Source organism: Lutra lutra, chromosome 13, assembly GCF_902655055.1.
Source record: "Lutra lutra chromosome 13, mLutLut1.2, whole genome shotgun sequence".
In the NCBI taxonomy this organism is placed as follows: domain Eukaryota; kingdom Metazoa; phylum Chordata; class Mammalia; order Carnivora; family Mustelidae; genus Lutra; species Lutra lutra.
Genome location: NC_062290.1, coordinates 78394519 through 78420662, shown reverse-complemented (window position 1 = coordinate 78420662; position 26144 = coordinate 78394519). Strand labels below are relative to the sequence as shown.

The window sequence follows — 26144 nt, the reverse complement described above, 5'->3', positions numbered from 1 at the left end:
TTAAGTTTGCTTCCAGAATGTGCTGGGTCTCTGAGAGCTCTGGCCTCCTCGTTACAGGGCCACTTTCATAAATGCACAGGGAGGTAAAATGCCTCTGAAGTAAATAAGTAACACTTCTGAAAAGCCAGTTGCTTTCACATTCTAGCAACTGGCGGGTGGCCTCAAGTCTGTACTTGCTGTGGGAGTGTTTGTGTCAAACAGACCTCTGATTCGAATCCCAGTTTCTCTCCTGATTAAATGAGACCTTGGGTGAATTCCCTAACCTCTGACCTTCTGTTTACTGTCTTGTAAAATGAGGATTTGGGATTATTGTTGGAATTACGTAATGCAGGGAAAGCTCACGGCAGAGCATGGGCTCCTGTAATTATGGGATGACTACCACTGGGCTCTTTTTTTTTTTTTTTTTTTTTTTTTTTTTTAGATTGTAATGGAACCATTGTGCTTTTAAAAGATTTTATTTATTTATTTGACAGAGTGAGAGAGATCACAAGTAGGCAGAGAGGCAGGCAGAGAAGTGGGGTGGGGGGGAAGCAGGCTCCCTGCTGAGCAGAGACTCCCAATGTGGGACTCGATCCCAGGACCTTGAGATCATGACTCGAGCCAAAGGCAGAGGCTAACCCCCTGAGCCACCCTGACACCCTCCATTGTGCTTTTAAAAAAAACAATTTATAATTACTTTGGGCACCTCCAAATGTCAGTTATCCACCCTATGTTTCTACTGAGGGCTTCCTTTTGAAAAATCAGCTTAAAGTCCAATGTAACCCCAGGTCTGGGGCTAAAAGGGCTGTGACAGTTTTCTTTCTAGAATCTGGAAAGGGAATACCTGCTCTGATACTGGGATTCCTGTCTAGACTGCATCTGAGCTGGGTCAGCCCAGAGAAGGCTCTTGGTCAGTATCTCCTGGAAGGGAGCAAGGAGGGCTGACTGTTGCTGTCCAGGAGTTGCCAGTGAGGAGTGTGATTTCCTGGCAGTGGAGAGTTGCAACATTGGGGACCTGTTTAAAGGGAAGGTTATGCGCTGTTCATCTGAGATCCAAATGTAACTGGGTGTTCTGTATATTTATTCACTAAATCTGGCAAGCCTAATATTAGGCAGTCACCCAATGACATTGAGCAGGTGACATTTATGGAGACTATCTGGGGAAAGAGCATTCATGCTTGGATCAAAGATGGCGAAATGACAGTGGTAGCTCTCTCTGGGCAGTGGGATTAGTGGATTTGTTTTTCTCTTTATTTTTCACTGTTGTCTAAATACAACAGCAATGTATGACTTCTCTAATTAAAAAAAATAGATTAAAAGTCAATGAGCTGGATAGAGGGCTGCTTGGTCTGACTAGGACTGACATTTCTTGATCTGTTTCTTCTCCAGTCCTTCTCAGAGCTTCCAGCAAACCAGGATCCCACCGTCCCACCCAGTTCGACCAGTCCCCTACCCTTTGCCTCCTGAACAAAGCAGCCACCTTGTAACCCTAACTGCCTATCCTGTAGATGTACTCCACAAAGCCACCCCTCAGAAAAGAGGCTATCCCCGTGGGTATGGATTTCTCACACAGGAAGGGTATTTTCTCAGCTAATTTCTTTTAAACAATAACTGCCCAAGAAGATACATTAGGTCAGGAATAATAGGTGAAGAGTTAGACTATAGTAGTTTTTATTCAGCCAAAAGAGTGGACAAGAGAAGTAGTCCTAAATATGTTTATCCTTGTGTGTAATATATAATTTTAAATAGGTGTGAGTATTACCGAAGTAATAAATGAAATCCTCTAAGTAGGTCTGTGACTGGTTCACTTACATTTCTAAGCCAAACTTAGGCAGTTAGAATAACTGACTCTTAAAATCTCTCCGAGGAGGTTGGAGGGGTTTGCCTTATATTCAGGAATATGTGGGGAAGGGCATGCTGGACCATTTGAGCACTGCAGGCTTTCCCTCTTAGATATAGCAATAAATAGCAGCTAGCATGCCTTAAATACTTACGGTAGGACCGGTTCTAAATGCTTTGCATTAATTCATTTTATCCTGACAGCAATCCCATGTCCACAATGGTATGGTTATGCCACAGTTAAGACCTCAGGCAGTCTGGCTCCCAAATGTGTACTTTCACCTTTTAAAATTTTTATTTATTTATTTATTTATTTATTTATTTATTTATTTGAGACAGGAAGAGAGAGAGCGCTGCGGTAGGGAAGGGCAGAGGCAGAGGGAGAATCTCAAGCAGGCTCCAAGCCCAGTGTGGAGCTAGACGCAGGACTAAATCTCACAATCCCGAGATCATTACCTGAGCCCAAATGAAGAATAAGACACTTGAATGACCATATCCCCAAGCATCCCCAGAGCCTTCCCTCATTAAAAAAAAAAAAAAAAAAAAAAAAGAACAAAAAAAAACCCATTTTATTAGGAAAATGTCAAACATATACAAAAGGAGAAAAAAATGTGCAGTGGATTCCCCACGTGCCCATCACCCAGCTGTCAGAAGCGCACCTCGTGGCCTGGAGCCCAGCTGTCAATCAGATGACACCACTAGGCTCTTCACAGCCTATCTTAAAATCCCAGGTCCTCCACTCGCACACTGGGTGACATTGTACCTGTCCCTTCCTGTGCTTCCCTATGCCCGTCCCCTCATCTGTAACATGGGAGTAAGTGACATGGTGGCTAGTTCACAGATTTGCAGTAATAGAGCCCACGAGAAGTGACACGCTCACTCTTGGACACGTAGGAAACACATTATTTGGATTAGTGTCGGTCTTCCCCACTCTAGCAGAAGTTGCAAGAGGCACCCAGCACCTGAATGCCACGGAACAATAGGTATTCAGTAAGTGTCTGTGAGTAAATGAGAGCAAAATATCTTATGTCTCAGCCCAAAAGCTCCCCGGCATGCGGCTCATTGTCTTTCAACAGAGAAATTTTCCTGCTGTAAGTTAATAGTTAGAACTACTCAAAACCTTTTCGAAATTTAAACAGTCTTTAAGAGAAATTATATATTAATGCAAATGTCAGGGTATCTCTGGCTAGGGTTAGCAAAATAAACTCAACAGTGGATACATTAGATAATCAACACCAGGCATTTGGGTTCTAAGAGTTGGGCTTTGATAACTCGGAGCTTGAAGAATTATTTCTAGACGGACTGGAAGTGCTCTGTTTATGTGGTTAAAAAAAAAAAACCAAAAAACAAAATTCAACTGGGTAAATTTGAAGATCTAATTGGCTTTATTTAATGATTCATGAATAGGTCAGCATCCACCTAGCAAATACAAAGGAGCTCCAGAGAGCTATAGAAAAGAAAAGATTTTTAAAGGTTGAGAGGGGGTGGGTCAAGGAAGTCATAAATGAGAAGGAAAAAATTAAAAAAAAGATTATATTGGACAAGGTAACCTTTCTCTCAGTGACAAAAGTATCTATTAGGCAGATTACTTCCCTGGTGCTGACCAGAAAGTTCTAGAATGACTGGTTAAGATGACATTCCTAGGGGAGATTGAAACTGCCATTAGCTTAGGTATTAGATTTGGTTTGGTGACTTGGGCTTAGCACAGGTGACTCCGTTTTGGGGCCTGTTATGTCTTTTTGGGACAGTCTGAAGGCCAGCAGAAAGCTCTGCTATCCTCTACCTTTGTTAACCTCGAGGCCACTGATAGCAAGTGGAATTTTAGGGCTGGCATAGGAGCAAACTCACTAATAATATTAATGATAAATTATCTTTCTGTAAACTGCCATCTCGAGGAGAGCTGGGTCCCTGTCACAATTCTGGGACTCGTCAGCCTGCCACGGGTGACTTCCTTTGCAAGAGCTGTTGTTTTCTTGTCTGTGAGATGGGGATGGCCATCACAAGGCTCATTCTGAGAGTTAATGAGTGAATATGACGAGTGTCCTTCCCCTTTACAGAGCTTGAACCTGTTCGCTTCTGTTGCTTCACGTTTTCCTCATTGACGGTGCCAGGCACCGCATAGCCATCTTTTTCGGGCAAGAACACTAAAGCCCAGAAAGGTCACGTGACTTACTCAGAATCACACAGCTTTTGCAAGAGACGTAATCTCACGTTCCGTCTGCCAACAAACGATTTCACATCTAAATGCCAGGGTATCATTGACTTAAAGGCAGGGAGGCAGGGGCAGGGAATGGAGTCCTCTTTGGTTCTGTATGTGGAATTGAGATGCCAGGGAAAGTGGGCTGTCTTGATTATATCATGCAGAAACTGGAAGATTTCCTCTAACTACCATGTTGAGCTATTGCTTGCAATTTGAAATGTTTATGTGAGTCCCAGGCAGCCGATCATGTGGGTGGCAGGTGCAGTTAGAAACATGGAATAAGAAGGGAGTTTATTTCTAAAGGGCCTGATGAATCCCCAAAATGAACTTGTCAGTCAACCCAAAAAATGTAACTGTGAAGGAACAGGAAATTAATGATTGTCCCCCTTGGCATAGACAGGCACTCCCCTACCAGGGGTATGATTTGCTAGCTGTCAGCACGTTTCTCTCTCCCCCAGCCTTGTTGGTAGTTATTTCTGTCAATAGGAACTGAGTTCAATACCTCAGAAACGTGGATCAATAAACTCACAGCCCTTGTTCGCTGAAATGAGCTTCCGTGTGACCTGGAAAAGGAGGAGGAAGTTGGATTCCTCCTCTTCTCTTCCTGCCTCTTTCCCTTCCTCTCTTCCTGCTTTCTTTTCTGTGTTCTGCAAATGTTGATTACACCAGTCATGTGTCAGACCCTGTGCCCATCACTGAGGATACAGAAATAAATGAGAGCAATGAATGTTGTGAGCAAACAGTGTATGCACGTGCTCTGGGTTGCACCTCCGTGGAGATGGACACGGGATCCAGGAAGGTGGACAGGCAGGCAAACAGAGGTTCACCCCGAGTGGTATGGTGGATGACGGGCTTCTGATTTCATGGAGGCCGATGTAAGTGAGCTGGGCTCTGGAATGGGAATAGGAGTCCTCCAGAGACTGATTGGAGAGGAAGGTCACAGCCACAACCTCAAGGACACAGGGGTGAGAAATGGCATGTCCTTGCTCCTTCCTGCATTATTTCATTCTCATTTTTTTTTTCTTTTGCTGCTTCCTTATTTCTGAGAATGATCTTCTGATAGATTTTTGATAGTGTCATTTATGGAGCAAAAGAAAAAAATATGAACACTATGTTATTCATATAATATAAAATTAATAGTTCCTATGAGGTGATAATAACATTGAGTATCTACACCATGCCAGTAAGATCATCATAAGATCCATAAGGAGAAGAAATAGTCACTGTCTGTATGTGCACTGCTGTACCCAGAAGCCTACACGTAGTAAGTGTGTAATGAATATATTTATTTTAGAATGAATGGCCAGACACTTTGCATATGTTACCTCTGATCTCCTGGTACAATCATCACAGATGAATAAGATGATATACACTATTACCTGCACAGAGTGGTTATCCTTTGCAACCTATAAATCAGATTAGTGCACTCTGCTCAAAACCCTCCAGTGCCTTCGCATTTTACCTGTAATAAAACCCAGAGTCCTTCCCATTGCCTTCAGGATGCTTTGTGGTCTGGCCTCTGCTGCTCCTGCAGGGCCAACCCCAGCCCTGCCTCCGGACCTTTGCACCTGCTCTTCTCTCCACTTGCACCGTGATGTCCTCAGCTTGCTTCTCTCCAGCACTTCCTTCCTGATTTTGCTAAAGTTCATCTCTTCAGGCCTCCGGTGGCCCTTGCCTCACCCACTGTCCCCAAACCAACACAGCCTCTCTCTCTCAGTCCTTATCTTCTTTTCCTTTACTCATCCCTCTGGCTTTACACTGTGTGTTTATTGTTTGTGTATGGCTGCCTCCCCTGAAACAGCAGGCTCTCAAAAATCACTTATTGAATTTATCATTGAATTTATTTTTATATATTTCCACATTCAATCTATTCAGTGATCCTGTGAAATAGGCATTGATATCTGCATATTCAGAAAAGGGACTTAGAGCATAATTAACAAGAACAATAACAACAGCAATTTATTGAGCACTTGGCTCTGGCCCGGTGCTGTGTTAATCACTCTGCATTCATTATCCCATTTTATGATATTAAGGACCATACCAAGCTTCCCCGACCACCTTCTTGAACTGGGCCAGGATTCCCTCAGCCCTGCCAGCACTGTTTTACTCTTTAACTCTTGGATTCATCCTTCATTTGTCAGACTTTTATGTCCCCCTACTAGAATATAAACGCTGGGAGAGAGGGGACTTTTTTTTTTTTTTTTTGTCTAATATACCACCTCCTTTGTTACACCTAGAACAATGCCTAGCAGGCAGTAGATGCTCAGTAAATACCTCTTGACATTGCTGAAATGTCGGATTCTTTCCTTCATGGGAGAAGGAGCCCAACTTGGAGAAGAAATCAACCTTAACTCCCTGCATATGCACAGTGTGCCCCTGAGTTTTTCACAGACCCAGTAAGGAACCCGTGAGCACAGTGTCCACCTGCTCCCCTCCCCCACTCTCCTTCTTTCCCAAGCACCCAGCAGGCCCACCCCATAGTGGCCTTGTCTGGAACAAGAAGGGCGAACATGCCTGGGGGCGGATAATTGCATCTTCCCGGTGCTGTGGATCTTTCTTGACGGGACATCTGTGGCCAGAATCAAGCTATTTCTGCCTGTGGTTGTGTGCTCTGACCCTTAAGAGCTGGAAATGAGGGGATGAGTGCAGAAGTGAGGGGTGCACAGCTCTGCCATCTTTTCTGGGTGGCCCCACAGCCTACGCACCCTTCTGATGTAAGGAAAGAACCTATTTTCCTGTGTAAGCTGAGACCAGCAGTAAATGATAGTTGTAGGCACTTGAGAGATGTGTGGAATGAATGAATGAATGAATGAATGAATGGGTATGCTTGTTATGAATAAGTAAACACCCTGTTGACAATAGGACAACTGAGGCTTAGGAAAGGGAGCAACAAAAATCTCTCACATTAGCAGGAAGTGGGCAACTTGAGTCTACTTCTCTCAATTCCAGGCTTACTGGCTTTCTTCCATACCCAAGGCCTCCCAGGCATTGTAGGCCCCCAAGTTTAGCCCTAGATTTGTAAGACATAGTGCTTACAGGGAAGGCCTGCCCATCTGCTACCTGGCTGTGAGAGTGACTTTACCAAGGGACTGTATGAACATTGGCCTCAAAGGACATTCTTTGCTTTTTCTCCTTTCCTCCTACTTCCTCAGTGGTCTTGCAGGTGGAGGCAGGAACTTGACAGAGGCCTTCCTTCCCTTGCCTGCTGCCTTCTGTGGCTCTCTCTCTCGGAAGGCATAAGACGGGCATCCCTACTGGTCACGACTGCCTGTATCTCTGTATCCTCTCCCCACACCCTTCAAAAACCCTGAATCTCTGTCTTGATCTTCTGTTGGCAAAACTCAGGGTACAGTAAACTGAATCCAGACACTGTGCACTAAATGCCCCTTAACCACTTGTAGACACAGCTGTGTTTATGTAATTCCCCTGTCCAGAAACTTCCAGTGTTTATGACAACAGTCAGCAAACCAAAGTAGACATGCCCCATGAGGGTACCTAGAAGAACTTCCACAAGGTACAGGAGCGTGGATATTTTATAAGCAATTGATTTCCAACCTTTATGATTCTCGCCCTTTATGCCATTCGGCTTAAGATTCAGTTTCCAGAGGTCAACATCTAATTGGCCTAGTTCTCAGGTTACTTGCTCACCCAAAGGCTGGAGGACTGCAAGGCACCCTGACCGATGCATCAATGAGACCATATCCAGTCTGTATACATCTGTGGGGAGAGTGGTGAAAATTTCCACAAAACTAACAGGGGTGTTGTTACCACGAGGGAACGTCGATACGGTGAACAAATCTAAGGGCTCTCTCCTCCACACTCTTACTCCCACTGCCACACACCCAACCCAGTGAAATGTCACCTACTTCTTGATTTTTTTCCCCCAAATATATGAGTATTTACACATATGTCATATTTCCTTGCTTTTTTTTTCCCGGAAAAAAATTATTATTATAAAATTTTCCATACTATTCACTGTTCCTAGAAGTCCTGATTTTTTTTTTTTAATTTTCACATATCCCATGAATGAACCATAATGTTTATCACCATGTTGTCACTGTGCAACATTTAGAATATTCCAACTTTCAGCCGTGTTTAAATGATATGGATAAGAGCATATTCGTGGACCCATCCTTAAGTGCATTGCTGATTCTCCTTCAAAAAGTACTACTTTGATCACTAGGTAGGATTGTACGAACATTTCAGGAGTTTTGATATATTTTGCCAAATTGCTTTTCATAAATTTTATACCGGTACAAGTTGAATAGGAAAAATATTTCACTGTATCCTCGTCAGCACTGACAGTTATCATTTGACAAAAATATTTGACAACTTGGTTGGTGAAAATTAGTAACTTCTTATCAAATTTGTGCAAATTAAGACATACGCAAGCTTCTGGAGAAGAGTTGGCGTTTAGATTTCATTTGCTCAATCCCGTTTTCTTTGAATCCAGTCTTCTGATATTTTTTTTTTCTTTATGCCTTCACACTCAAATACAGTGACCTTATTTTCCATCCATAATCTACCCCCTTCTTCTTCTTTCTCCTTCTCTTTCTCTTTCCCCAGTGTCACCACTGATTTTTTTAAAATAAGATCTTTATCTTTTAATAAACATACACATGCATGGCTCAAAATACCAAGGTTGAAGTCTTGCTTAATTTGCAGACCCAGCTCTCACCCATTCCCCTAAGCCCACATTGGAAGCATCCTCCTTCCTTTCTGACCTCCCACAGACCTCTTTCCCAGGTCTTTTCTGCTCTTCACGATCAGTGGCTTTGTTGAGGGCAGAGGCCATGGTTTCTCTTGTCTGTATTTCTGACTGCTTCTAGCACAGGGATGGGCATAGCAGGTGCTCATTAATTAAGTAGCTTTGCAATGGACAGATAAATGGAATGATGAGCAGAGGGATGGACGGATGGACAGATGGATGGATAGATAGATGGATTATTATTTTGTTGCTTCTAAAGAAATTAAGAATCATCTTTTTAGGCTTTGGATACCTAACGGTCTTATCATTATGAATGATCTGTAGGAAATTACCTGCTGATTTTCACCACATAAAAACCCCATTTGTTAAACTGTGCTACAGAGAATCCTGATGCTTCAAAGTAACAAGTTCTTGTTCAACCAGTGAATGAACTATTTAATTACCATTACTCACTATCCACTGCAACTTTTTTCCCCCCCTAATAGCTGATAGACTGGACACAGCCTTTTCCTGCCTGGAATTTCCATTGTATAGATGAAAGTAACATTTGAGTAGATAGCTAGAAGCGCCTTGTGTTCTATGTAAGATGGGGTCTCTTGCAATTGTGTTTTCTTCAAATCTGCCGTCACGATACAAGGACAGCAGCCACCCCGGGTCCTGGCTGAGAGGTGCAGCTGAAAGGGACCTTACGCTGGCTGGACTCTTACTCTGCACCAGGCCACATGTGGGCTGCTTTTGGTGGTTTATGTCATTTCATGTCCATATCTGTCTTGGGAGGTAGAGGCTATAATATCCATTTGGCATAGGAGGAAGCCAGATCAGAGAGACTGTGTGACTCAAGGTCATGCAGTGAGGTTGCTGGCAGAGCTGGAATTCCAGCTCTGACTTTTCTTCCTGGGGTCCTGAATACTGTCCAGTCTTCCAAACTGTTCTCTTTAAACATTTCTTTCTTTCCTTTATTCTAACACCACTTGGATTTTGTCTCCTTCCTCCATCTGTAATGTAGAACAGATTCCCCTACGTTATAGAACAGGATTTCATACTCCAGCATTCCTGTCCCTTTGCTGGCATGTGGTCCCCTCCATGCCCCCTACATACTACCCTAGGTGCATGCGTTTTATCCTAAAGCCACACTCAAAACCTCTCAAACCCTCTCTCCTCCAAGCAGCAGCGACACCACAGAACATGGACACTGATCAAAATATCAGGGGGTCTGATTTTAATGGACTCAGGGACTCAGTTTGTTCATCTGTACATTGGAAACAAGACCAGAGAAAACTATAACAACCTAATAAAGTGATACATCACCTTGAAAATGCATCTAGCTCTGGGTTTGTTTGGCCAAGAAGCATTTTGGAATTACAACGTGCTTCCGGTTCTAGAAGTCCCTGCTACCCTACATTTCCCTCTGGGCTTCAGTCCACTCCCTTCCTGCAACCTGGCTGAATTTCTCCCTGCACCCCTACCCGCCACATGGAAGCTGGCTATGTGCAGGAGCTGGGAGAGCAAAGGGCCTATGGTCAGCAGGTAATCAAGGCATGAGGGGTGATATAAGGAAGCCACTTCAAAGGACACATGTAGAGAGAGAATTTCTTGTCTGGAGACCGCTCTGTAACTGTGAGGTCTGGGGAACACCATGACCTTGTCAGCGGCTTGGGATTTCAAGGGCTCTTTTTTATTCTTTTCTTTTCTTTTTTTTTTTTTTTAAGGGAAAGAGTGAGTGCACAAGCCAAGGGAAGGGCAGAGGGCAAGGGAGAGGATTTTAAGCAGGCTACACTCTCAGAATGGAGCCTGATACAGAGCTCAATCTCATGACCCTGAGATCATGATCTGAGCTGAAATCAAGAGCTGGACACTGAACCAGCTGTGCCACTTAGGACCCCGCCAAGGGCAGTTTTTATTTTAATGATTAGCAGCTGGATTGAAATAATTGATATACCAAGAAACAGCACATTTTCAATGTATGCAGTTGGATGCGTTTGGACACGTGCACACACCTGTGAAACCGTTAGCGCCATCAAGATACTGAACATAGGCATCACTTCTGGAAGTTTCCTCCTGCCTCTTCCTTCTTTGTTGTTGTTTTCATTAGTCTGTTGGCTTGTTTGTGGTAAGAACACTGAACATGAGATTTACCCTCTTAACAAAATTCTAAACTGCACGACACCATGTTGTCAACACCAGGCAATGTGCTGTGTGGCGGATCACCAGCTAACGGACGGCTCCCATTTCAAGAGCCCTAGTCAGCAGAGGGGGCCACAGTGATCTGCATTTTTCTCTCTTCCTTTTCCTAAACCATGACCCTGTAATTCCCACCAGAGAAGCCGTTAAGAGTATGGAGCCTAGGGCTCTTGAAAGCTCAAATTCTTTCAAAGACCAGTTTCCCAGGAAATTAGGCTAGTGTATTCTTTGAGGAACTCCTCAGTGAGTTCTCCTGTTGTCTGTTTACGCATCCATCCATTCATTTAAATATTCAACAAATCTGCACCACTCCCTGTCAAATATGCCTGCTCTGGGCCCTCTGGGAGCAGAGACTCCTGCCTTTAGAAACACACAGTGTGATGGGAACATAAAACCCGCCTCCGCTCCTTCCTTCCTTCGTCTCTCCTGAAGCCCTCCTTGCTTTCCTTCTCGACTCAAACATCCCCCATACCCATTTCCAAGCCAAGCCCGGTGCAGTCTATGGGTTGTTCCCAGACAGGCTGGGCTGTATACACGCTTCCTTCATGAAACAGGTTGAAAATGGTGCTGGGCTGGCATGGAAGTGAAAAATGCCTCCAGCTTTGAAGTCGGACAGAGCTAGGTGTGTACTTGATCATGACCTCTGTCAGGTCTCCGCACTTCCCTTGGACTCAGTTGTGCATCTGTACAGTGGGGTTGCATTGGCCTCTCTGGCAGGGGTGCCATGAGGATTGCAGGAGATGGTGTGGGTGGAGAGCTCAGGCTATTGGCTTCCACACTGTTATTAATACTAAGAAAGCAGACTCAGCATTCAGTGAGGCCACAGAGAACACGACAAATCTGGCTTGGCTGAATGAAGGAGAAGGTCTTCAAAGCCAATGAGAGTGAGTCTAAGGAAAACTCATGAGTTGGAAAACAAAGTTGCTGCCTGTTCTTGTCCTCCAGATGCTTTTTAGAATCTTCTCCCCCTGTCTCAGCAATGGCCAGCACGCCGATGCCCTAGGACTTTCTATAGGTATAGGCCAGTGTCCTGGGAGGGAGGCAGGTGCTGGCTCCCTCGCACCTGTGCTGGCCCTGGGACCCTCTTGCCAGCACGTGGCAGAGGCAGCTTGGCTGGCACAGTAGACAGAAGCAGAGGCCCCTGGCAGAGTGGGGATGCAGAGGGCAGATGAGAAGCTCCCAGGGTCCACGTAGCCTGGCTGTAGGGGGATAGCTGTCTGGAGACGGCCAGAGTCCCAGCTGTCACCAAACAGTCCCTGTGTTCACCAGCACTCAGGCCTCCCCTGCAGGCAAGTAGCCCAAACTGCCAGGGCCAGAGGAAGCAAAGATGGAGTGTATAAAGCAAGGAAAGGGGGGTGAGGGCTGCCTTTGCGGGAAAGCAGTTCTTCCCCCATCACCAAAGTCCTAGTCCTCAAGCTTTCCGGTTCCTGATTCTGACTTTGGGTGGATTTCCTGAAAGCAGGGTCTTCTACCCTCCAGTGCCACACTCAGGGGAGAGTGTGGACCTTGGAGCTTGGCTGGATTCATCCTGCTGTGGCTCCACTTTTTAGGAACTATGGGATCGTATATGACTTTACCACTCTGAGCCTCGGCTTTTTTCTCTATAAAATGAGGTCGTAAGAGCTGCCTTCTGGGCTTGAACTGGTGAGTTTCCTTTTCTCCTGCTCACCTCTCTCTTTAATAATGGGCTTTCTCCTTATTTCCTCTGCTGGTTTCGTGAACGATCCTCCCTCCCCACTCTCTAACACATTTTAGATGCTCTGCTTTGTGCCGTCCTCTAACACCAGTCCTGCCTTTCTTCTCCTCCTTTCTTCTTCCTTCCCTCTTCCTCATCACTGTCTTCATCTTCCTTAAAGAGCCAATCGATTCCTGCCTCCTCCAGAAGCCTTCCTTAAGCAGGGCGGGAAGAATTCATTGCTTCCTCTTGGGGATCTCATGTCTTTTTATGCATCTATACTGTAAGTGTTCCCTCCGCTTCCTGTTGTAAATCCTGCTGTCCCTTGCCCCAGCCTATGCACTGCTTGAGGGTGGGGCTCTGTCTGGGCACCTCTGGGTGCTGTGTATCTAGCAGAGGGCCTGGTACTCAGTAGGTGCAAAGGAATGCAGAAATGCTTCCCCACCATGGTACCTGGGGCAGCTCTAAGTGCTGGTGGCTGCAGTAAACTTGTCTTACCCTGGGAGGAACAGATGAGCGGCAGAGAGGCACTCGCATTTGTAGCTTTGCACAGGTGCACTGCCTTATTTATTTCGCCCGGGCCCAAAGCCACCCTGCAGGAAACACAGCAATGATGCATTTAATGATGCATTTACAGATGAGCAAACAGAAGCTCAGGGAGTAGGTCACTCATGCCAGGACCTGCCCTTGAGAGCTTTGTAAAATTTTTGTCTGACATCCAAGTCTCTTCTCCCTTCAGCATACCACCTGTACCCCTGCAAGAAGGAATGATGTTGGGGCGCCTGGGTGGCTCAGTTGGTTGAGCAGCTGCCTTCGGCTCAGGTCATGATTCCAGGCTCCTGGGATCGAGCCCCGCATCGGGCTCCCTGCTTAGCAGAGAGCCTGCTTCTCTCTCTCCCTCTGCCTGCCGCTCTGCTTACTTGTGCTCTCTATCTCTCTGTCAAATAAATAAATAAAATCTTAAAAAAAAAAAAAAGAAGAAGAAGGAATGATGTTGGTGTGATCATGGCTGAGTTTTCATGTCCTGCCTCTTATTCTCTAGACCCAAGCTCTTGGTTCTACTCACTCCCCAGCAGATATTCGGGGAGCCACTTTCTCTATCGAAGTGCTGGGCTAGACAGAGGCTCTCAACCTAGGGTCCATGCTGGAGGTCCATAAAATCACATGGGAAAATAATACATTTTTACTTTCGCCAACCGCTCATTGAAAGTCAGCATTTTCTCCTATTGTAGACACTGACGTGTTAACAGCCCCTATGACTTTGCTGCTAAAAGAAATCACACGCAGTTTTCTATCATCTTTCCTTTGTTGCAGATCCTAACGTCTAGTTTCTGTTCATCACTACTTCCAATTTATGGTCATTATTACATCTGTTACTGGGTCTTTTTATTTAATGTGTCAACAAAGAAGCATATATATTATTTTATTGTAGCTCGCTTTTTATTAAAAAAAAAAAACTCTTTTGGTAAGTGGTTTCTTTTGTAATGTTTTCTGCATTTGATTTTTTTTGCATTTAAAAATGCCATTTTAAGATGTGACCCGTATGTTTTAGCAGGCTGACAAAGGGGTCCTGGGCCCTGAGTTGGGAGCCTCCTGTTCTCTGGTTTGAGTAACTTTCAGGCTGGAGGAAAAGCCTGCTATGCTTAGTAACAACACAGCAAGGAAAACGAGTACATGGGTGGAGAAGTGGACAGCAGTTTGCCTTCATTCATTCATTCATTAATCTTTCTGACAACAATCTGGAAGGCTGTCTAGGGTTTTAGCTCCGAGCCCTGTCCTCATGGAGCTTTTACCATCTCACGACCTTCCCGGTTACCTAAGAGGTAAGCGCCGTTGCCCATGATTCATGCTTGAGGAAGGTGAGCCTCGGAGAGGAGAGATTAGCTGGGGCAGTTTTCTCTGCCTTGAAGTGGCAGGGCCTGTTTTGAGCCTGTGGCTTCTTCCTGGTAACAAAGGGTAACACTTTCTGATTTCCCTGCTGATTGTATCCATCTCTTGATTTCCTTAGGTACCAAACAATGGCAATGAGAGGTACAGTGGCGGGAATGGGTGTTGTCTCTCCCCGCTACCCCATTCTTACCTTTCCATGCTATTTTTCTTGTTTCAAAGCCACATAATGTAGTTAGAAATCTGAGCTGATAAGACTCTTCTAGATCACCCAGTTGTTGTATAATTGTGGAACCTGAGAGGCTCAGAGAGGATGTTAAGTCACCTGGGGACACACAGCAGAGCGAGGCAGAGCTAGACCCGGGTCCCCTGCCTGGAGCCTCCATCCTGTGTCTTCCTGCCAAAGGACACAGCTCCATTGACACTCTACTGGTGAGCTCTCCTGTTTCTAGGCAGCCCCATCTGCCATCCCAGGTCACTGTGGCCTTCTGCACTCCCTGGGGAGCCTGCACACTCCCAGCTGGGCTCTGAACAGCTGCTACTGAGAACCCTGTGCCATCCCACCCCTGGGACCCATCTTAATGAGCTTCTCTCTGGGATGAGAGCTGTAAGGAGCTCTCCATGAGTCCATGTGGGTATTTCATAAATAAATAATCCTCAGTCCTCAGCATTTCTCACGAAACTTTAAAAATAATGGTTCCTTTTAAATATGATGAAGGGATTTACGAGGGGCGGGAGAAGGGGGGATGGGGTGAGAAGAATTTCTGTAACAGAGCAGTCAGAATGAGATAGTAGCTTTTTGCCAGGCAATAATGGTCTCAGAGTTTGGATGGACTCCATAGTCCTTGGGCATGTGGGGGTGAGGGTCACACCTTGTCCCAACACTCCTAGGGAGAGCCCTGGAATGACAAAACTTTACCAGGCTGCTGGCTGGTTTGGCTTCTGGGCCTGATGCTCTTTGAGGAAATCAGCTTCCCCCAGGGTCCCAACTCCCATCGCCCACTCCTTAGGTTAGACTGGCCCTTCTGACCTAGGCTTTCTGACCACTTGTCTTCTTTCAGCATCTGCCATAGTTTATAATTGCAGATATAGACACGGACAGAGGCCCAGATTCAGAAGTGGGCATAGACGCGGGGACTCGCTGGGTGACTCCGTGCCATTAAGTGAGCCATGTGTTCCAACGAACAAAGCCTTTGCCCTCTCTGCCCCCCCCTGCTTCCCAAACCTCCAGCCTCCACAGCAAGTGCCAGGGAAGTATTCATGAGACGGACAAATGCACTTCTGAAACACGACAGCCCCTTATTGGGAACCCCTGTTTGGGCCAGGTGCCAAGGACTAGCTCTGATGGCTTTCATCTCCTAGAGTCCTGACCTCAGCCCTGTGAGCCGAATGCTGTTGTCCCCATCTCACAGGGGGCAGTGGACACTCACAGTCATTTTCTCTTTGTCCCCAAGACCATGCAGCTGATGGGCCCCCTTGTCCCTCCTCTTCCTTCGCCGGCTGGGCTCATTCACCAAACAGCTGCAGCACACCCAGCCCACGGGGGGCGTGGCGGGTTGTATAGAAGTGAGGGGAATCTCAGCTCACAGGAAGCTCAAGAGCTACTCAAAGGCACAGACACTCACAGGAAGCTCGGAGACCACTCTGCACGGCAGTGTATATCCTTGACCTAAATTAGGGCAAACTGTAATTGCTAGAGGAAGGGAAATGAGAAGTGTCAGCTGGAATACCACCCCAGAATCTCCAGCTGGGACGGGATCGGAAGGAGGAAGACAGGACAGTGTTGGCTCGGATTCAGATACCCCAGGGCGGGGCCCTGGCTCCCCCGTGCTGACTTAGTGTGTGACACGGGACCCGCCCCCACCACCGTGAGTGCAGGTTCCTGCACATGAGGGTGTGGATTTCTTTTTTAATCGACAGAAGGGGCCATGGGAATAGCACCACCCCACAGGACTGTGGTAAGAAGTAACCCGTGAAGTCATCAAAGCTTTCATGTCTTCAGTGCGCAATAGATAGTATCCGTTGTTTTTCCCCATCACGATGGTACTGTACAGCCCTCCCCGGAAGCTGGGCTCTGCCCCACAGCCAGCCCCGAAAATGGCCATCCCTCCTCCATTTGCATCCCCGCCACGGCTGGCAGCAGCAGGACCTTGCTCATTGGCTCTGATGTTAGAAAAGCCCAAATCTGCCTCCCTGTGGCTTGCACCAGCTCACCTCTGCCCGGAAGCCTTTTAGGATAAAGCAGTTGTTGTAGGCTGGCCACTGCCCTGGTTGGTCTCAAAACAGCCTTCATCCTCAAAATGGTGCCTCAGTTTCTCTTTCTGTAAAATGGAGATATCATAGCATTTACATTATTGTGCTTTTTTGTTTTGGTTTGGTTTGGTTTGGTTTTTGTTTCTGCTTTTTATGAGGATGAAGTAAGCGGACACAAGCAATGTTTGCTACATTATTTCAGGGCATGGGATGAATGCCCAAGAAGGTTTCACGGTTACTGTTGTTTTATTGCCATATGATTTGTAGAAAATACCAATCTATGTTACTAGTCTAAATAAAAGTAGGATCTGCTTTTAGAAGCCTCTGGGGGCTATCCATGGCTCCCAGGGTGAAGTCCAGAATTGCCAAGGCCTGGCCCACCAAACCTTGGCAGGCCTGTCTGCTGGCAGCCTGTGCTGCCCCATCCTTTGCCATACCCCACCTCATCCCAGCACTCCTGCTTCCTTGCATTGCTTAATGTTCCCTGAACCAAGGCATGTCTCCCCTACCTCTCCGGGACTTAATATATTCTGTTCTCTCTGCCTAGAATACTCTTATCCCATACCACTCTCCTTTATTTAGCCAATTCCTGCTCCTCCTTTATGTCTCAGGTTCAATATTATTCCCTCCAAAAAGCCTTATCTGACCACCCCACCCCATCTTCCAAGGTCTGAATGAGGGAGATCTCTTTATGATCCTATGACCCCAGTTATATTGCAAGGTTAACTTTTGTTTTTCCTTTCTACCTCCCTAACTCATACTATGTCACATCTATGCTTATGTGCCCCAGGAATCAGGGCAGGGTCCCGAAAGAAAGTAGGCATTAATAAAAAATCTGCACATTGTGTCATTGTGTTTTCACAATGATACTACATGGTTGGGAGCAAGAAACATACTGTTTCCACTTTACAGATGGGAAGACTGAGGGGCAGGTGAAACTTTATGCCCGAGCAAGAATGTGGGTTGTAGAGTCAGGCATATCTGGGTGCAGATCTTAACTCCCAACACTGACCTGTGGGTGTTCCCATTAAAACAAACAAACACCAAGAAATAGCAATCCAGCCTGCTGTGTCTATTCGTACACACAATCTTATTGAAACATGCCATGCTAACTCTTTGTATTTCCATATCATCACAGCATACTCTCTCTGGCTGATTGAGCTTTACAAAGGCAGAATTGAGTCGTTGGGTCAGAGGCTGTATGGCTTCCAAAGCCCAAGATATTTACTATGGATTCCTATAAAGAGAAGCTTGCTGACCCCTGTTCTGCCTGGGATGTGTTATGTACTTAATTAAAGTTGGTCTTTTCTCCCCTCAAACGCAGGAGAAGTGGCTTCACCATGCTCCTTTTTCTAAGACTTTCCAGGCCTATAAATACCATAGTGTAGCGTGCAGGGTCTGGAGCTGGAAGGGCTGGTGTGGTGTCAGGAGCACTGGAGTAAGAGCCAAGGACTGGAATGTTCTAATCCTGGCTCTCTCCTACTGTGTGAGCTTGAGGACTTTCCTCTGAGCCATGGGTAACTGGGTTGATTCATGTAACTCCAAAATTCGTGTCCACCCAGATTCTCAGAATGTGACCTTCTTTGGAAATTGGGTGTTTGCTGAGATAACCAAGATAAGATCATAATGGATTAGGGGCGTGCTAAATCCAATGGATGGTGTCATTGTAAGAAGAGGAAAAACTCACATGCAGGAAGAAGGCCATGTGAGTTTGAGGCAAAGGTTAGAGTGGTTTGCTATAAGCCAAGGGATGCCAAGAGTTGCCAGGAGCCATGGGAAGCAAGGATTCTCCCCCTAGAGCCTGCAGAAGAAACATAGCTCTGCTGACACCTTGAGTTTGGACTTCCAACCTTCAGAACTGGGGGGAAATGGGTTTCTCTTGTTTGAAAGCATCCAGTCCAAGGTGCTTGTTATGGCAGCGCTGGGAAATGAGGTTCTTCCTCTTACTCCAGCATGAATCTAGGCTATTACAGCATTTACCCAGGCCAGGAGACAGTGCTGGGAGGAATGCAGATGTTGTCCAGGTTCTGCCCTTCCAGTTCTTCCTCCTCAAAGACACAGAGCGATTGGATGTAGATTTCCACCAGCTGCCCTGTTATGAGAGCTCTGACTTGCCCAGGGGCACAGAGCAAGTTGGCCCAGCTCACCCATTGCACGGAGAAAGCTCAGGACTTGACATCAAGCCAGGCTGGATGCACACCCTGGCCTCTCTGTCTCATGGACCAGGGCGAGTGATGGAACTCCCCTCCCCCCAAGACCCAGTCTCTCCAGCTTCAGGGTAGGAGCAAAAAGGTATACTTCCGGGGTGCCTGGGTGGCTCAGTGGGTTAAGCCGCTGCCTTCGGCTCAGGTCATGATCCCAGGTCCTGGGTTCGAGCCCCACATCGGGCTTTCTGCTCAGCAGGGAGCCTGCTTCCTCCTCTCTCTCTGCCTGCCTCTCTGCCTACTTGTGATTTCTCTCTGTCAAATAAATAAATAAAATCTTTAAAAAAAAAAAAAAGGTATACTTCCTAGGCTAATGGTGAAAGTCAAAGGACAGAGCACAGGGAAGGAACCTGGCACAGTGTCCATGCACAGCAGATGCTCAGGAAATTAGAGCTGATGAAGATGTTGGGGCTGATGGTGATTTCCGGCAAAGCTGTGAGTCACCAGATCTCTCTCTCAGCCCAGCCCACCTCCACCTGCAGCGCTAGTCCCCTGATCCTTTGTACCCAGCTACCAGGGCAGCTTTAAGCTCCAACAGACCCCGAATCCTGAACTCAGCCTGGGATGAGGGATTAAGTCTGGAGTTAAGAAAATGTCAGAGTCTGCCTTGAGCTACTTCTCTGGCTTATGCCTGATGATTCTTCATTTCTCCAGCCTGACGCAATCACTGCTAGACTCAGTAACAGCCCCAGTGTCAGGTCTTTGTGTTTGAAATAATGTTCCCCTCATGTAACTGATGTTTATGCAGAATCAATCCTTTTAAAAGCTAACAGCCTCCTTATTTGTATAGCCTGAGCTGTCGCCAGGTTCCACTGCAAGGTGACATTTTTTGCTTGTTTTTCTCTCTTCTTTCTTTGTTTTTCTTTGTCATTCTCTGCCTGCTCTCTGTGTCCCTGTGTGTTCTCTTCCACTCACTCAGGGTCTTTTTCTTCGCTTTCATTCTCTGTTTCTGAGGCTGTCTCCTTCCCCAGCCCCTACCCCCTGCCCCCTCCTCATCCCGTCCCCTTTCCCTGTGCGCCATACAGGACACCCTTGTTCTGTTTACCTTTGTGTTTTCTCCTTTTAAATCTCTGTGTTTCTTACTCCTGTTTTTCCCTATTCTAGCTCATTCCTGTCTCTTTTCACATACTTTATCTGCCTCCATATTCCCCTCTTTTAATCTCTTTCTATATGACACTCCTCTGGATTTGTCTCTCTGTCTCTGTGTTTTTCTGTCTGTCTGTCTGCCTGTCTATCTATACATCCATTCACTCACCCACCCAACCATCTGCCCACACATCCATCCATCCATCCATCCATTTCTCTTCTTTCTGGCAATTTCTCTCCATGTTTATTTCTTTATATGGTCTCACAATTTCTCAACTTGTCTCTCCCTCTGTCTTTATCTCCTCATTTTAATTCTCACTTTTTCTTCTCCCTCTAAGGATATTAATATTTTAATAGCCTTAATGTCTTCTCAGAATCCTCAACTCTTTCCATGATTCAAAAGTGGCAAGCTTCAGGGCGCCTGGGTGGCTCAGTGGGTTAAATCCTCTGCCTTCAGCCCAGGTCATGATTGCAGGGTCCTGGGATCAAGCCCCGCATCAGGCTCTCTGCTCAGCAGGGAGCCTGCTTCCCTTCCTCTCTCTCTGCCTGCCTCTCTGACTACTTGTTATCTCTGTCTGTCAAATAAATAAATAAATAAACCTTAAAAAAAAAAAAAAAAGGCAACAAGCTTCCCAAGAGCCTCTGTTCAGGAACTGTTAGTTCTCTTCCCCCATCCACCTGCCACCCTGACCTCATTCTGTGTCAAGTTGAAAAGGGAGGGCCAGTCCAGGCCTGTCCCTGTCCCAGTCTCTCCCTGTCCAGGCAGCTCTCCTGTCATCTTCTCTGTTGTCCTTCTACTACAGACCTGAGCATGAAGGACTTGGGTCAGAAACCTAGAGCTGAGGCTTGGCAGGGGCAGATCCCGTTGGAGAGACTCTTGGTGAGACCAATGACAGGTGGAGCCTGCCTGCATCCATGCCTTCTGGTGTTGTGTTTCTTCTAGAAAACATTTACTTACCACAGGTTTTTGCCAGGCTTTGTGCCAGAGGCTAGAGAGGGATGAGTAACTCTTGAAGCATTTGCTCAAAAAGCTGATGGTCTTTCTGAGAAACCATAGAGCTGATGATTAAGATCCGTGCGATCATAGATTTAAACAGTGTGTTCAGAGGGAAAAGAAATTAGTTCTAGTTGGGGGATGGAGACAGGGGTTCCTAAAGGAGGTCATAGCAAGCTCTTTGGAGGTCAGGGCTTTGTCCTATGTCATTTCTGCATCCCCAGTACTTAGAATAGTGCCTGCTACGGGGTAAGCATTCAGTAAGCAATGCAGTATATGAATGAATGGATGGATGGATGAATTTGAGTAGTTTTGAGGGATTCTTGGGATTTTATTAGGGAGAAAAGTTAGAGATGAGCATCCCAGACCCAAAAGCATGATTAAGGCTTCTGAGAAGTGAAGGTACATGCTGTACTCAGATCCCTTCTTCAGGGCTGACCTGCCCATCCCCTGGATTGTGGCTCCTGGCCCATAGATGTGTCCCTCACTGGCTATTGCCTTCAGCCACAGGAAACGGCCTCTTCCAAGGACACCACCTTCTGGATGACAGCCCTTGGTCAGTGACCAGCCGGCCGATATAGTGATACAGAGGGTGGGGTCCCTTGTCTTTAATCAGGATATCCTTAAAGGGCCACCCAACTCTAGAGCTCCACAAGGACAAACTGAAGCTTCAGATCCAAATGCATTAACCACATGGTGACTCAGTCTCTCCCTTGTCCAGCCCTGCCTTGCTTACTTCCTACAACTGTATAAGAGGGATCCTTGAAACACCTGCTCTGTACAACTCTGTTTCAGAGTCTGTTCTCAGAGAATCTAAATTAAGATTGTGTGTTTAGGGAATGAGAAGAGACCTGTGGCTATGAGGACAGGGTAAAGAAGCTGGACAGGCAGGCGGGGACCAAATTGTGAAGGACCTCAAATGCCAAGGAAACTAATTTGGATTTTCTTCTGTAAGTAATGGGGGGCTATGATTGATGAGTGGCATATCGAATTAGAGCTGGAATATATGAAGTTCACTCGCAGTCAGTGTGAATGATAATACAGAAGGGGATTATACTGGAGGTAGAAAATAAGCTACAACACCCAAACTTCGAACTCCATGCCTCTGGAGGGAAACAGTGGGAGAAGGATGAAGGATGGTCCAGAGGCAACACCAAGGATGGTCCAAAGGCAATACCAAGAGTACCAGAGTACTCTCTGGCCTCTTCTTGCAACAGTCATCTCCCTTCTTTCACAATTCTGGACCTCATGAGTCCTATATCATGGGAGACTGTGTGTCACTACTCAGTGCTTGTGGTGTCCCTCTAATATCTCCTACAACTGTGGGTATCAAAGATACTCCAGTGGTGGGATGTCCTTATTTGTGGCCCTTTTGCCAGAAAGCAGGCTCCAGAAACTCCTGTCTGTATATCCCATCTCATAAAACCTTGGCAGAACCATGGATTATGGTACCTAGTACAGTCTCATCTGGAGGAAGGATGCATTTGTCTAGAATCCTGTGACTGTTCCAACCACTGTTGCTGTCAGTCTGGATGGGGTCACTTTTATGCAATAGAATGAAAAATAAAGCTCTAAGATTCTAGAGTCAGACAGTCCTGTGTTTGTATCCTGGCTCTGCTGTTTATAGGCTTTGTAAATTGGGGAAGTTCCATACCTTTAATAGTTTCAATATATATTCAAAGTTGGGATAATAGGAATGTGCCCATTTTGCAGAGTTGCTACGAGGAGGTCTAGAATCTGTAAAAACAGACAAATTGTGAGTTAAGAGTTGTATAGCAGGAAGCTTTCTCTTCTGGACACAGTTGGAGCTTGGCACCAATTTCAATTCTGCCACATTACAAGCTGGTGGACTTTAGCAAGACCCTTCACCTTTCCGAGCCACAGTTTACTTATTAGTAAAATGGAAATCTCAAGCCTACATTCCCAAATTATGAGGGTTAATGAAATAAAGAACGCCAAGTTCCATCACAAGTAGACAGGAAACTTGGCACTCTTTATTTCATTATTCCTCATCATCACAAGTAGACACACATCAAGTCATATGATAGCATACCTAGTGGATGTTTTTCTTACTATTTTCTTTTTAAATATGTATTTGTATCATCTTCTTGATTACAGATATCATAAATGGTGCTCTTAACTATAATGAATGCATGTTTAATTTCTTTTAATCTAATGATACACATGTCTCTGGGGTTTAACCATCCCCTTTGTGTCTAAGGGAAGAAGCGATGCTGTCCACATACTTCGAAACCATCAACGACCTGCTGTCCTCCTTTGGGCCAGTTCGTGACTGCTCTCGGAACAATGGGGGCTGCACTCGGAACTTCAAGTGTGTGTCTGACCGCCAGGTGGACTCCTCAGGATGTGTGGTAAGTGCCATTGGCCCATGACTGTGGTGCTGGCCCAGACACCAAGGCTGCTTGCTAGAGTCCCCTCCCTTTGGGGGGGCACTCACTCATAGCTACTGCCTCTGTGGCCTTCAGAACACTAGGTTCCCTTGGTTTCTTCATCTGTAAAGTGAGATACATAAACCTATCTTGTGGAATTGTTGGAAGAATGAAATGAGACATCAGAACTTTAGTGCCCAATATGCAATAGGTCCTTGAGAGCTTCTGGCCTCAAGAGGGTGACTGTCCATTTGGGAGTGAGGTAGGGCATGTCTTATCTCTGTGAACCCAGTGGGATCATGTCAATGAGATGTCCAGAAGAGAAGGTTTCAGTGGAGACCTTAATGTTGGTTGAAGTTGGGCAAGTTGGTTTTTACTGGCTTCAAAAATGGGTCAATTTACATTAGGGAAAAAGTGGGGATGGCCAAGGGAAGGGCATGGAGGGGGATGGCAGGCTTATCTGTCTAAGGCTCAGAATCGGGGATAGACATAAGGACACAGAGGCTCTTTGAGGATCTTTGTTGCCCATAGAAGAGGCTTTTGGACTGAATGGTTTATGGTGTAGGAATGGCCTAGGATGCTTATTTCAGATGTAGGTTCTAGGATCCCACGCAGTCATATTGATTGTGCAGAGGAGGTTAGGTCCCAGGAACCTGAATTTGTAATGGTTTGGTGAGCATTCTATGTCTGGGGAGGCAGAGCTCATGGAAGCACACTTGGTAGATATCACCCTGCAAGCTGAACTTCTTCAGCTGGCATTCTGTGCCTTCTTGATTTGGCCCTTTCTAACCTCTCCATCACTTTACTTCCTTCTACACTAAAGCCAGTGGAGTGAATTAGATGTGGTTCTCTGAAACTATGTCCCCATGTAATGCCTCAGAGCCCTCGTTCCTACCATCTATTAGCCTAGAGTGAGTTGCTCCCCACCAGCCTATGTAGCCAACAAGTAGACCTCTTTCCCGATTTGTCTTCTTTTCCCTCCTCATCTTGGAAAAGTGACCATCCTCTTCTAAAGATCGTTACTGTTTTCACATGCCTGCTACATACATCTGTTATAGCCCCTGATATCATTTCTAGCACAAACTGGCTTTTTTCTGGTTTATCCCACCCAGTAAACTGAGGGAGAACCCAGGGAATCCGTGGATTCAACTCAGCACTCCAACGATCTCAGTAAATAAGAAAGAAATAAGGGACGGGGTGCCTGGGTGGCTCAGAGGGTTAAGCCTCTGCCTTTGGCTCGGGTCATGATCTCAGGGTCCTGGGATTGAGCCCTGCATCGTGCTCTCTGCTTAGCGGGGAGTTTGCTTCCCCTTCTCTCTCTGCCTGCCTTTCTGCCTACTTGTGATCTCTTGTTTGTCAAAGGAATAAATAAAATCTTAAAAAAAGAAAGAAAGAAAGAAAGAAGGGATGGAAGGAGGAATGGGGCCAGGGATGTGGGTCAGGGCTATGTCTCTGGGGGAGACCACAGGAAATAGAATACACAGTCAGTTCTTAATGTACCTGCTCCAAAGGTAGGGAAATAGACAATGGCTGGGAGAGCAATACGAAGAAGAAAACTTCTAGAGAATGAGATAATGCCATTAAACTGTATTGTAGCAAAGATCAACAGATCTTCAAATGTAGATGGGCAAGTGGAGATGTTTTAATTAGAATTCTTAAAATTATAAGTGATAGAAACTCAGGACTAGTTTAGGCAAAAAGAAGAAATGTATTCCATCGAACAGAAGTCAAGGGACAGTAGGATTAAGGGGATCAAACAATGTCATTGGGATCCCTCTTCTCCTCTCTCTGCTTTCCTCATGTCCACCATGGACAACTCTAGCTTCCCCACTCACTGAGAACATCTTTCTTCCCAGTCCCTCCAGCTAACATCACAGGATTTCAACTCATTGGGCCAGCTTGGGCCTCATGCCCATCACTGTGCCAGTCACTGTGGTGGGAGTGTGGGGGAAGGACTGGGCTCGTCCGAGACCCAGTCGTACCTGGGTCTTGGGCCAGGTGGCTCCTGCATGTAAATGCACAGTAGTGAGTTGGGGTTAGGCCCAGACTTTCAAGGAAAAGTCGGGTGTAAGACCAGAAAACAGGCGTTGTTGTCAGCAGCTGTCTAGGAGTACTGCAACCTAGCCCTCCATTTTGCATGATAGAAAAGTGAGGCCCAGTGAGAGAGGGGAGGATCTGCCCAAGTCTTCAAGCTAGGCAGTGGACACACAACTCAAAAAGATGTCCCAAATCAGCAGTGTGGTCCCCAAAACATGAAGCTGGCATTTCTGAAAGACATAAGTTTTCTGCCTCTATTTCCTTTTCTCATCAGTTCCATTTCCTGAACTAATTAAACTCCCTCTCCTCGAAGATAGCTGTCCCAGAAGAAGGGAACCTCAGAATGCAGAGGTATGCATGCACAAGCACGTACCCAGATGGCCTGTGTATCTCTTTCTCCCTCTCATCAGTGGAAACTGGCAAAATATAGAGAGAGAGCAAAAGAACATTCCTTCCCTGGAGGTTAAGAGAAAATTCAGCAGTCTGATGAAGTTGTCAGAGACCTTCCTCTCTAGATTAAGGATCTAATGTTAAAACTGCAACTTCAGGGCTCCATGGAGCTCAGGTAAGCTCTTTTCTGCACCTTCAGAGTGGATGGGGAGACACCCACTTCTACTCTGAACTTTAAAATCTCTCTTATTTCTCAGTAGACTCTTTGTCATAACTGCAGAGGGGAAACTTTTTCTTACAGCCCCTCTTCTAAGAAACTCC

The 26144-nt window shown here is 46.0% G+C and overlaps 1 protein-coding gene across 7 annotated transcripts in view; it reads left to right on the top strand.

Moving 5' to 3' along the window:
* The window catches only part of ASTN2 (astrotactin 2), a 1447326-nt gene that overhangs the window by 1073019 nt on the left and 348163 nt on the right, over window positions 1-26144 (top strand). For all 7 annotated transcript variants that reach the window (XM_047699298.1, XM_047699297.1, XM_047699295.1 and 4 more), the window contains one exon: window positions 23228-23378. In XM_047699298.1, coding sequence (XP_047555254.1) covers window positions 23238-23378 — 141 coding nt within the window. In that variant the 5' untranslated portion in view covers window positions 23228-23237. The remainder of the gene's footprint in view (window positions 1-23227; window positions 23379-26144) is intronic.